Source organism: Geotrypetes seraphini, chromosome 18 (genome assembly GCF_902459505.1).
Source record: "Geotrypetes seraphini chromosome 18, aGeoSer1.1, whole genome shotgun sequence".
NCBI classification, from domain to species: Eukaryota; Metazoa; Chordata; class Amphibia; order Gymnophiona; family Dermophiidae; genus Geotrypetes; species Geotrypetes seraphini.
In genome coordinates, this window is record NC_047101.1 from 241,631 (window position 1) to 254,700 (window position 13,070).

Consider the following 13,070-nt stretch of genomic DNA (forward strand, 5'->3'; position numbering starts at 1 on the left):
CTAAGTTTCCCACGACCCAAAGAGTGGAAAAAAAAACCTGTAGGTTTCCTATCAGCTGATCATGGCAGAAGGAATCCCCATCAGCGGAGCCAATTTTGGGGATTCCTGGCATCTCAGCTGATGGGGATTTCCCCTGCCAGGATCAGCTGATACCTAGCTCATTTTCAAAAATAAAAGATAGATATTTGGCAGCTTTGAAAATGAACATTTTTCCTGCTGGGTTTATGGACACCTTGCACAAAACATCTAACCTCAGACTTAGGCACATTAATGATTATGCCCCTCTACGTATATAATCTAGCTTTTAAAGGCACTTTGGGAAGCTTCATTTGTGCAAAGGGGCAGATAGCTGTTTTACAAGGCAGTTCCCACTACTGTTCCCCTAGCTCAGTGTCCCTCAAACTTTGTCGAGCCGGGGCACACTAAAGGTAGTGGCCATGGTTCGAGGCACCCAAAACTGCACCGTGATGACATCACGCACATGTGTGACATCATCAGAAGCCCTCCAGATGGGCCGTGAGGGGGTGCCAGCAGGGAAGAGAGGCGCTGGCTGATTGCCTACAGCAGTGTTTCTCAACTACTTCAAGTTAAGTATCCCCTAAGTCTAACAAATATCAACTCCGTACCCCCAACCACAGCCTGCCCAAGCTCCATCCCAGACCCCGCTCCCTTTACTAATTGTAATGCAATTTTTTCAATTCATTTTTCATATAGACACAATATACACAGCAGATATAAATTCTCAAAACTGACACATTTCAATCACTATATTGAAAATAAAATCATTTTCCCTACCTTTGTTGTCTGGTGATTTTATTTTTCTATGCTCTTAACTGTGTTTCCAAGGTCTTCTTATCCACTGACTGATTTTCTTTCCTTCTTCACTTTCTTTCCTGCATCCATCTTTGGCATTAACTTAATATTCAATTTTTCCGCTTTCTTCTCAAAATCTACTTTTCCATGTCTTACTCCCCCTTCCTATCTCTCTCTCCTTCCCTCCCCGTTTCCATGGTCTGACATCTCTCTCCTCCCCCCCCTCAGTAGTCTGATATCTCTCTCCTTCCCTCCCTCCTCCCAGTGGTCCGACATCTCTCTCCTCCCCCTCTCTCCTTACTTCCCTCCTCCCAGTGGTCCGACATCTCTCTCCTTCCTTTCCCCCCTTCCCGGTCTGGCATCTCTCTCCTCTCCTTCCCATAATATGGCATCTCTCTCTACTACTACTATTATTTCTATAGCGCTACCTTCTCTCTTCCATTCCCTGGTCTGGTATCTCTCCTCCCACCCCCCATGTAATATTTCTCTCTCCCTTCCTCATTTCTACCCCTCCCAATCCATTTCTCCCTCCTTTCCACCAGTCCAACATTTCTTTCTCTCTTCCTCCTGCATGCTTCTTCTCCTCCGGTCCTCCTTCCCTCACCCAACCAACATATCTCTCTCCCTCCATGAGTCCAACTTTTCACTCTCTTCCCTCTCCCCCTTCCCCCGAGTGTGACATTTTTCCATCCCTCCTTCTGTCCTCCCCATCCATCTCTCCCTCTCCATGAGTCCAACACTTTCTGCCTCCTACATGCTTTCTCTCTCTTTGCCTATCTTCCATTGAACATCCCTCCTTCCCTCCCCAACATGCTCTCCCCATGCACCATAAATGGGAAGTTCTCCGACTGGGAGAAAGTGACTAGTGGTGTACCCCAGGGCTCGGTACTTGGGCCAATCCTTTTTAATATTTTTATCAATGACCTGGAAAACGGAACATCCAGTGAGATCATCAAGTTTGCACACGACACAAAACTCTGCCGGGCAATCAGATCGTAGGAGGACAGTGAGGAACTCCTGAGCGATTTGTGTCGGTTAGAAAAATGGGCGGAGAAATGGCAGATGAAGTTCAACGTGGAGAAATGCAAGGTAATGCATTTAGGCAGTAAAAATAAGGAATACGCGTACAGAATGTCAGGTGCAACTCTGGGAAAAAGTGAACAAGAAAGGGATCTGGGTGTACTGATAGATAGGACCCTGAAGCCGTCGGTACAATGTGCGGCAGCGGCAAATAAGGCAAATAGAATGTTGGGCATGATAAAGAAAGGAATCTCGAGTAGATCGGAGAAAGTTATAATGCCGCTTTATAGGGCAATGGTCAGACCCCACTTGGAATACTGCGTCCAACATTGGTCTCCCTACCTAAAGAAGGATATAAAACTGCTGGAGAGGGTGCAGAGACGAGCAACTAAACTAGTGAAGGGTATGGAGAAACTGGAATATGAGAATCGACTTAAAACACTGGGATTGTTCTCCCTTGAGAAAAGGAGACTGCGTGGGGATATGATCGAGACCTTCAAAATACTGAAAGGAATCGACAAAATAGAGCAGAGAAGATTATTTACATTGTCCAATTTGACACGGACAAGAGGACATGAAATGAAGCTAAGGGGGGGCAAGTTCAGGACTAATATCAGGAAGTTCTGCTTCACACAAAGAGTGGTTGACATCTGGAATACTCTCCCAGGGGAGATTATTGCGTAATCGACAGTCCTAGGCTTCAAAAGCAAACTAGATGCATATCTCCTTGAGAGAGGCATATAAAGATATGGTTTGCTATAAAATAAGCCAGGTGTATACCTAGCAGGGCCTCCGCGTGTGCGGATCGCCGGACTTGATGGACCGAAGGTCTGATCCGGAGATGGCGCTTCTTATGTTCTCCTTCCCCTCCCCATGTCCATTTCTCCCATCTCCTTCAGCAATTTTCCTTCCTTCCTTCCCTCCCCCAACCCCACTCACAACTAATATGCTCTCTCCTCATGCACCATCTCACCCTCCTCCCCAGTGTGTAGCACCTTTCCTTTCTCTCCCATTCTGCCAGGTCCAGCAGCACCTCTTCTTCCTTCCCTCTCCCTATGTCCAGCAGTACCCCATCTCCCTTCCCTCCTCCCCCTTCCCACTGTCCAGCAGTACCTCTCCTCCCTTCCCTTTCTCTCCTGCCCATGTCCAGCAGTACCACTTCTCCCTTCCCTTCCCCCCTATCCAGCAGTACCTCTCCTCTCCCTAGCAGCAACTCACTGTGTGCTTTTATCTCCCCCACAGCTGCCACTAGCATTACTTTAGCCACGGTTTCATAAAGCAGCCTCAGGGCTTTTGCTACATTGGTCCACCTCTGACAAAAGAAGTTGCATCATCAAAGCGGGTCAGCCTAGCAAAGTCCTGAGGCTGCCTGATGAAACTGTGTGGGGAAATTAAATACAGTGGGGAAGCGGCAACTGTGTGGGGAAGTTAAATACAGTGAGCTGCCGCAGCTGGTCCAGGAGTGAAGACGAGGAAGGCAGGAGTCCCAGGAGATATGTGACAGCAGCAGGAAGTTGGGAGAAATACAGCGCTGAGGTCGTGTGTTGAGAACCTCTGGCCTACAGGACATGCCTCTCGCCTAGAGAAGAACGTCTTGTAGGCAGTCAGCCGGTGCCTCTCCTCCTCCCGTGTGCTGCAGCACACCTGAAATCTCAGGAGGCACACAGTTTTCAATACACTGCCCTAGCTGGTAGGGAAAGGGAAGACATAGGGAAGATGTAATATGCATGTGATGCCACCCACTCAAGAATTGGAGCTATTCAGGCTCTGCCATGCCTGAGGACAAATATATAGTCTTCATGAACCTTCTCTTTTCTTTTTCAGGGACAAAGGAGTTGATAAAGGGCTCAGCATGCTTTATTTATGTATTTTTAATATAAAGCAGTGCTTACTTAAAAAGGCTAGTGAACATATCAAAAACAGGAGTGCTGACCAGGTCTTATTCCAAGTACTCCGCACTTGCAACAGTTCATTCATGAGATCCTTTCCAGCTTCCTTTTGGCTGGGTGCTAAACCTCCACACATCACATTTGCCTACCTGGTACCTGCATGCCTCCTCCCAAGCCAAGTCAAATGCACCAGCTAACACGGTGAACTGCCATGACTTATCTGCAGCTGTCATCTCCTTTTATTTCCACACATACTAGAAGTAGGTAGATAGGAGGCAGATTGCATTGCATTCACCTACCTGGAGCCTGCTTCCAGCTTAGGCCAAATGCACCAAAAGACATGTTAATATACCTTGGCCTACCTGCAGTATGTCATTTATCAGAAATAAAGGGAGAGAGAGTGTGTGTGTGTGTACAATAGCAGATCAGGATGCAGGTTTGAAAGAGGCTGCCTGGAAGGATTTTTTAATGTACTTTTCTTCTTTCTCCTTCCTGTTCCAAAAATGCAGCCACATCCTCACAAAGATCAAAGTGTGTGTGTTGGGGGGGGGGAATCCCAGAACTACCAGGTTTAGCACCCTTGGGCTTTGTGGACTGGCCTCCACCAATCTGGGGGGAGGTTGGGGGAAGAGGGAAATTGGACCTAAAGGGTTGTTACCTGCAGCATCCCCAGACTTGGCTTATGTTCCACTAGAAATCTGGACCTACAACCTTCCTGGGAGCTACCTACTGAAAGCTGCTGCACCAGGCCACGTCTGTACCATCTGCTAGAGCCAGAGAAATACGGAAGAACAGAAAGCAGTGCCAGCCCCCTGTAAGGGAAGTTAGCTCTGAGCTCTTTTTCTTCTTACTTCATATGTTGGCAGGGAGATATAACTCACTTGTCTGGACTAGTCTCGCATGAATGATAGGAAAAGTACAATTTTAAACAGCCAAAGCTTTTTATCCAAAATAAGTAATGAATTTAAGAGAAACGGTATCTTACGTTGTGGTTCCACCATCATCATAGCTTCTTTCTCAGACATCACAAGCTGACAAAACTGATCCCCAACATTGGCCAGAATATATTTGGAAGTTTCCAAGTCAATGCCTTCAGCAGTAGCTTGTGAAGGAATCCACAGACTCATGGCATCAACATCACTTTGCTGAGGACTAAGGAATCCTTCAACCCTCAATATCCCTTTCCGAGTGAATATCAATCTGAAAACAAGATAAGGTAACCAAGTTTAGTCTAGCACCTTCCCTGTTCAATCAATTATTTTCTTTGGATCAAATGGGAAGAACAATATGACTTCTAGTATGCTGCTGAAGACACTTTAGTACAGTATATATAAAAACATAAGAATATCCACACTGAGTCAGACCAATGGTCCATCTAGCCCAGTATCCTGTTTCCATAGTGGTCAATCCAGATCACAAGTGTATTATTTTAATCAGGTTTTCTATTCTGCCTTTACCTATTCAGTTCAAGGTCAGATTACATTACAAGAGATTGAGTCAATTACCCAGGAAGTTACATTTAATAAAGTTGCTAGTACAGGTAGATCAGTACAGTTATTAATAGTTAGGTCATACAATAGTTACAAATACGTAATTACAAGTTCATGTAGGCTATCATTGGCTCATCATTATGTCTTAGAAGTTGCATTAGACAGTTTAGTTGTGCTTGCTATAATTATTGCTATAATTGTGTCTGAGAGGGCGTCATGAGTAACATCAGTGTTGGGGGAAGGGGGAGGAGAGAGCAATTGATTCAACAGGCAGCGCCTGAAGGATAAGGGGCTACCCCAACATTTTGTTTACTAGTGATGTCAGTATCACGGAGGGAAGAGCGATTCTCCCACCCCTGTCTCAACTCTTTCTATTCTTCTGATGCTTTTTGAGCCACTGCAATCATTTGGGGGCTTCAACCAGGAGTTCCTGGTGGGTGAGGGGGTGTACTGATGTCCTGCATGATGATCATCATGGGTGCCACAAGTGAAGTCAACATTGGGATTGAGCACTTTTCCCATGCCAACCCTGACTCCACTCCTCCATTGCTCTTTGAGCCACTGCAGTCATTTGGAGGCTTCAATGGGCAGCTCCTGGTGGATGAGGGTTGCCCCGATGTCCTCTCTGCTTCCAGGTGCTCTGGAGGATGGTTGTCACGGGCATGTGAGTGACATCAGCATTGGGGGCGGAGCGATTCTCCCACACCAATCCTGACTCTCTCCGATCCTCTAATGCTTTTTAGATTTTGAAACTTTGATATTTACTTCTTTATTTATTTAGATTTTGGATTTAGTTCAAGGTGTTTTACATTCAGATATTGTAGGTATTTCCCTATTCCCAGAGGGCTCACAATCTAATTTTGGACCTAGACAATGGAGAGTTAAGCAACTTGCTCAAGATCACAAGGCATGATATGCAGAACAGAAGCATTTCAATAAATATATCTATATGAGATGCACACTTTCTACCCATTGGGTACCTGTAAAAACCCAAATAATAGCAACATTCCATGCTACTTGCTAATTTATATAGGTTCCTGAAGATGGATGTAATCTGAAACTAAGTCCACTTGAACCTTTGGCGATTTCTGTTTCAAGCCGCATTTACTACCATGCTTGGATTTGAGTCATGATACTGGCTTGGGAGTTGCGTGGATCTTCTGATCTCCCTTTGAGATAAGTTTTTCTCTCTCATACCAGTTATTTTTGGACTGTGCAGTCACATTTGAGTTTCACCGACTATGCTAACGCAACACTTTGATGATATATATTGTTTTGGTGTTTTTTCACTGTACTAGTTTGGCATCAATTTATATCTCACAGGGAAGACTTTATGATGGTGAGATGCATGGTTTATACGACACATGGATTATAGTATCAAGCGTTTGTTCATTCATTTGACTATATAATCCCGCACTGAGGTCTTCCTACACTTAAATTTATATATATATATTTTTATTTTTGAAAGATTTTCTCATTGTGTTGCCCTCTCATAGTCCATTGAATAACTGTTATAAAACTTTTATTATTTTTTCTACCGATCCTGGGCAAGCATTGGTTTCCTCCAAGTCTGTCTCAATAGCAAATTATGGACTTTTCCTCCAGGAACTTGTCCAAACCTTTCTTAAAACCAGCTACGTTAACCACTATTACCACATTCTCTGGCAACAGGTTCCAGAGCTTAATTATTCTCTGTAACTTCACTGAGTGTCCCCTAGTCTTTGTAAATTTTGATGGAGTAAAAAATTGATTCACTTGTACCCATCCTATACTACTCAGGATTTTGTAGACTTCAATCATATCTCCTCAGCTTTTTCTTTTCCAAGCTGAAAAGCCTCTTTAGTCTACTCTCATACGAGAGGAGTTCCATCCCCTTTATCATCTTGGTTGCTCTTCTTTGAACCTTTTCTAATTCCACTATATCTTTTTTTGAGATATGGCAACCAGAACTGATTGCAATACTCAAGGTGAGGTTGCACCTTGGAGCGATACAGAGGCATTATAATATTCTTTGGTGGGGTTTTCATTCCTTTCCTAAGAATGCCTAGTACCCTGTTTTTTTGCTGCTGCTGCTGCTGCACAATGAGCAGAAAAATTCAGCTTTTTCTTGGATACTGACTCCTAAGGTGGACCCTAGTATCAAATAACTATGATCTTGATTATTATTCCCAATTTGCATTATTCTGCATTTGACTTGAACTTTGATTAAATTTTCTGTAAGACTCTGACGATTGGAGGGAAAAGTGGGAATGTGAAAAGCAGGCCTATATTACAATGCAAAGAATAAAAGATTTGGAATTGTCTGGAGAAGCAAAGAGGTTCATTACAGGATATTCCCTTTAAACTATGTTTAAACTAAAGGCAAATAGCCTTTAAACTATGTTGTGATCTAGCATCCATTGGTGGGATTGATGTTGGCAACTGAGGCAGTCTACTATCTGATTTTAATACCCTAGAGGTAAGAAGCCTGAAGGGTTGTTTTATGCTGCACTGCCAGGCTCCAGATCCTTAGGGCTAAAATCAGTGACAATCACTGCTAACCGACCTAATTCACTAAATGGCCCACGGTGTGTTTTCCCTCTCATCGCCCATTTGCCAATCCGGCCATGTAAATTAGTAAAATTTCATGCAAAATAGCCAAGTGATTGATTCACTTACATTGCTTGACTATTTAGTATTGGGTTTTACCGATCCTAAAACCCAACTACTGTAGACCTGTCGGTAACTACGTTACCCTCTTATTAATCTTAATAATAAAACCCTAGCCGCTATGCTTCTGAACTGCGTGCTTCCATGATCTGTAGGTCTGTGGCCGCAGGAGTACGCATGCACGCCTAGCTGTGACAGTGGCCGGCAGAGAATCTGTACGCGGGACTCCCTGCTCTTCAGCTCCTCCAGGCAGTGGCAGACCAAAGAGGACCCGATCACAGAATCCAAGGTAATGTTCTGACCGAAGTTATTTTTAAGTTCTAAGCCGCGGCGGCTCCTCTCACGAGCCGCACCTGTGTCGGAGAAGGCTTCCGACGCAGGCAGGGATTGTGAGAGAAGCCGCTGCCGCGGCTTAGAACTTAAAAATAATTTCGGTCAGAACTAAGGGAGTCAAAGCCCCAATTGTAACGGTCGTCGGCATCATCTTCGCCCCTCTTCCCAGCACACCCGAACCCCTGTTCAGCCTCCCATCCGACCCTCCCTTCCCGCGGTGTGGCCGGCTCCCTTAGTCCCTTGCCGCCGCTCCTCTTCTCTTCCCGCGGTCGATTCCAGCAGAGGCCGCAGCACTCTAAACACGATGCTTTGCGGCCTTCTACTGCCCTGATTCGCTCTGCCCGTGTTTAGAATGCTGCGGCCGCTGCTGGAGTCAGGACGTTTGTCGGGACCGCGGGAAGGGAAGGGGACGGCAAGGGACTAAGGGAGCCGGCCACACCACGGGAAGGGAGGGTCGGATGGGAGGGAAAAGGGGCTGCTTTGGGGGAGGGGTGTGCTGGGAGGTAGACAGCTTTGCTTGGGGGGGGGAAGGCAGATGGGGGGCCACGGAGAGACAGTCAGGGAGGAACTGGAGGGGGAGAATCCTTGTACCGTACTCTGCCTGATCACTTCCTCCGGTAGCGCATTCCAAGTGTCCACGACCCTTTGGGTGAAAAAAAACTTCCTCAAAACAAATGCAAGGAAGTTTTTTTTCACCCAAAGGGTCGTGGACACTTGGAATGCACTACCGGAGGAAGTGATCAGGCAGAGTACGGTACAAGGATTCAAACAGGGATTGGATGGATTCCTGAGGGATAAAGGGATCGTGGGATACTGAGGGAAAAGGAGATAGAGGGGTATAGATAGAGGATTACTGCGCAGGTCCTGGACCTGTTGGGCCGCCGCGTGAGCGGACTGCTGGGCACAATGGACCTCAGGTCTGACCCAGTGGAGGCATTGCTTATGTTCTTATGAGAGGGAAAGGGGGCTGCTTTGGGGGAGGGGTGTGTTGGGAGGCAGACAGCTTTGCTTGGGGGAGGGGAGACAGAAAGGGGCAACAGAGAGACAGTCAGGGAGGAAATGGAGGGGGAGAGGGAAAGGGGGCTGCTTTCTAGCACCGGTTAATGTAACCGGCTTTAACACTAGTTTTTATATAATTTCTTTATTGAAAATATTTTTGCTTTAAAATCATTCAACATACAATCCACAATATTAAATGGCAACTGGTAGCAGCAGAAGATGCATTCAAATGGAAGTGAATTTGAATGTCTTTAGAAGACGGCTTTTAATGGACATTGCGCAAAAAAAACACTAAGTCACTTTATTTTGCACTGGATCACCAGAACCTGAACATTGGAGGAAAAGTGATAAGAGTTAAATGAACTTTACGATCATAAGACAAGTTTTTTACTAGATAAAATCTGAATTCTCTATAATTAGGGCTCCTTTATTTCTGGCAAACACCATTTAATGGTTCACTGAGCACCTTATTGTGTATCAAATGTATAGTGTTATTTGATGATGTTCAATGTCATTTAATGTGATTTAATGTCAATTAATATTGTGGATTGAATATTGATTGATTTTAACACAAAAATATTTTCAATAAAGAAATTATATAAAAATTAGTAAGAGGGCATTATATGCATAGAAATTGACAGTGATTGCCAGGAAGTTTGTTAAAACATCCCGTTTTTGTTTATAGTAGGTAACTGTGTTACTGACAGGTCTGCCTGGGTTTTCTTTTTACTTCAATGGCACAGATATTTTGCATGTATTACACACGCAAAATATCATAGAAACATAGAAGATGACGGCAGAAAAGGGCTACAGCCCATCAAGTCTGCCCACTCTGCTTACCCACCCCCTGTCTATGCCCTAATGACACAATTTCCTTATCTTGACCCTCGTAGGGATCCCACATGGGTATCCCATTTATTCTTAAAGTCTGGCAAGCTGTCTGCCTCGATCACCTGCACTGGAAGCTTGTTCCAATGATCAACCACTCTCTCTGTGAAGAAATACTTTCTGGTGTCGCCATGAAATTTTCTGCCCCTGAGTTTGAGCGGGTGCCCTCTTGTGGCCCAGGGTCCCTTGAGAAAGAAAATATCATCTTCCACTTCGACACGTCCCGTGAGGTACTTAAATGTTTCGATCATGTCTCCCCTCTCCCTACGTTCCTCGAGAGTGTAGAGCTGCAATTTGTTCAGTCTCTCTTCGTACGAGAGACCCTTGAGCCCCGAGATCATCCTGGTGGCCGTCCGCTGAACCAATTCAATTCTGCGCACATCTTTACTGTAATGTGGCCTCCAGAATTGCACACAGTACTCCAGATGAGGTCTCACCATGGCCCTGTACAACGGCATTATGACTTCAGGCTTTCGGCTGACGAAACTTCTATTGATACAACCCAATATCTGCCTTGCCTTAGATTAAGCCTTCTCCACTTGATTGGCAGTTTTCATGTCTGCACTGATGATTATTCCTAAATCTCGTTCTGCTGAAGTCCTAGTTAAAGTTTCTCCGTTCAAGAAGTACGTCCTGCATGGATTTCCTATAAAAGAAAAATATCCCCCACCGCTGCCAACACTCTCCCCCAATGAACCCCGACAATCGTGTCCCCCTAACACAAACGGCAGGAAGGATGCCCACTCCCTGCTACCAGGAAAGACCTCCAACCCAAAGAAAAGGGCAGGAGGGATGGTCCCTCCCTCCCTCCTGACACAAAGGCGCCTGCTCCCTCCCCCTCCTGAAAAAAAAACGGCAGGAGGGATCTCCATTCCCTCCTGCCTGGAAAAACCTCCCCCCTCTTCCCCCAAAGAAAAAGGCAGGAGGGATGCCTACTCCCCTCCTGCCACAGGAGGCCCCCTTCCCCCTCGAGGCCCCCGTGCCTTAAAGTTGAGAGCAGGAGGTACAGAAAACACTTCCTGCCTCTCCTCTCCCGACAACTCTGGGACTTAGGCCCCTCCCCAATGCATCATGTGATGCATGGGGAAAGGCCTAAGGCCCTGATTGACTCAGATGTCTCCTGAGGCATCTGAGCCAATCAGGGACTTCCTTAGGCTCCTTCCTAAGGAAGTCCCTGATTGGCTCAGACGCCTCAGACCCCTCCCAAGGGAGGAGCCAGAGGCATCTGAGCTAATCAGGGGCCTTAGGCCTCTCCCAGTGCATCACATGATGCACCAGGGAGGGGCCTAAGGCCCAGTATCATTGCAAAGAGAGGAAAAGGAAGCGTTTTCTGTACCTCCTGCTTCCAGCTTTAAGGTACGGGGGCCTGGAGGGGGAGAGGGGCCTTTGGTGGCAGGAGGGAGTGGGCATCCCTCCTGCCTTTCTCTTCAGGGGGGGAGGAGGAAGGAGGTCTTTCCGGCCAGGAGGAAGTGGGCATCCCTCCTGCCGTTATTTTCAGGGGGGGAGAGGGAGCGGGTGCCTTCATGGAAGGAGGGAGTGAGCATCCCTCCTGCCTTTTTCTTGGATGGGGGAGGTCTTTTCTGGCAGGAGGGAATTGGAATCCTTCCTGCGATCTTTTTGGGATTCGAGGTGTTGCTCGGGGGGGGGGGGGCTAACATGGGGGGGGCTTTTTTAAAGGGACAGATGTGTGCCTGTATAAGTCGCGCAGAACATCTGTTCCATTTAAAAAAAGTAGATGCCCTGACAGCAGTTTTCTCCTGTCACTACTGTTAGGGCTCTGCGCATGTGTCAACACTGAGCGACTGAGTTGATGGGTTTGCATGCAAATTTGCATGCAAACTTTTTTTAAATTTTATTTCATTCCCATTTAAATCATACATTTTTCAAAAGAAACAACAATAAGAATAGATCTACAAACAGGAAAAGTAATTGCAAACAATAATTTTTATCTTGCCCACATTATTGGTGAATTTGCCTTAAATTCTGAACAAATTTCACAATAAACAAAGCTCAAGACTCAAAATTCAATTAAAAAGAAAATTAGGGAAAAAAAGAATAAAAATTAGAAAATAAAACTTCAAATACTGAGCTTAACTTTTCCTGGTACTGTTTAATCACTCCTCATCAATCAAACCAAGTTACTCAAATTAAGTAAATTCAAACTATTTTTTCTCACTTTCCTTCATTGTTAGAAATTGTTGTAGCTGGACAGGATCCCAAAATATAAATTCTTTTTCTTGTAACTTGATTATACACTTAAATGGAAATTTTAAGAAAAATGTAGCTTCAAGAGCCAAAACTCTAGGTTTTAATAGAATAAATTCCTTTCTTCTCAATTGAGTAGTTCTGGCCACATCAGCAAAGGCAGATCTTGTTTGACAAACTTGCTGCACTTCTTCGAGGGAGTAAACAGGCAGATAGACAAGGGCAACCTGGTCGACACTGTATATCTGGACTTTTAGAAGGTGTTCGACAAGATTCCGCATGAACTACTACTTCAGAAAATTGTGAGCCATGGAATCGAGGGAGAAATACTCCCGTGGATTAAAAACTGACTGGAGCATAGGAAACAGAGAGTGGGGGTAAATGGGCAATACTTGGACTGGAATAGCATCACCAGTGGGATGCTGCAGGGCTCAGTGCTTGGACCCATACTCTTCAACATCTTTCTAAACGATCTGGACATAGGTACGATGAGCGAGGTGATTAAATCTGCAGATGACACGAAGTTATTCAGAGTAGTGAAGACATAGGGGGATTGCGAAGATCTACAATGTGACATAATCAGGCTCGAGGAATGGGCATCGATATGGCAGATGAGGTTCAACGTGGATAAGTGTAAAGTAATGCATGTCAGTAACAAAAATCTCAAGCATGAGTACAGGATGTCCGGGGCGGTACTTGGAGAGACCTCCCAGGAAAGGGCTTGGGAGTTCTGATCGACAAGTCGATGATGCCGACTACGCAATGTGTGGCGTCTGCGAAAAGG

General features: G+C 45.4%; 1 protein-coding gene across 2 annotated transcripts in view; it reads right to left on the bottom strand.

Moving 5' to 3' along the window:
- KDM3B (lysine demethylase 3B) overlaps positions 1 to 13,070 on the bottom strand; it is a 266,148-nt gene that overhangs the window by 131,644 nt on the left and 121,434 nt on the right. For both annotated transcript variants that reach the window (XM_033927119.1, XM_033927118.1), the window contains one exon: positions 4,708 to 4,922. In XM_033927119.1, the coding sequence (XP_033783010.1) occupies positions 4,708 to 4,922 (215 nt within the window). The remainder of the gene's footprint in view (positions 1 to 4,707; positions 4,923 to 13,070) is intronic.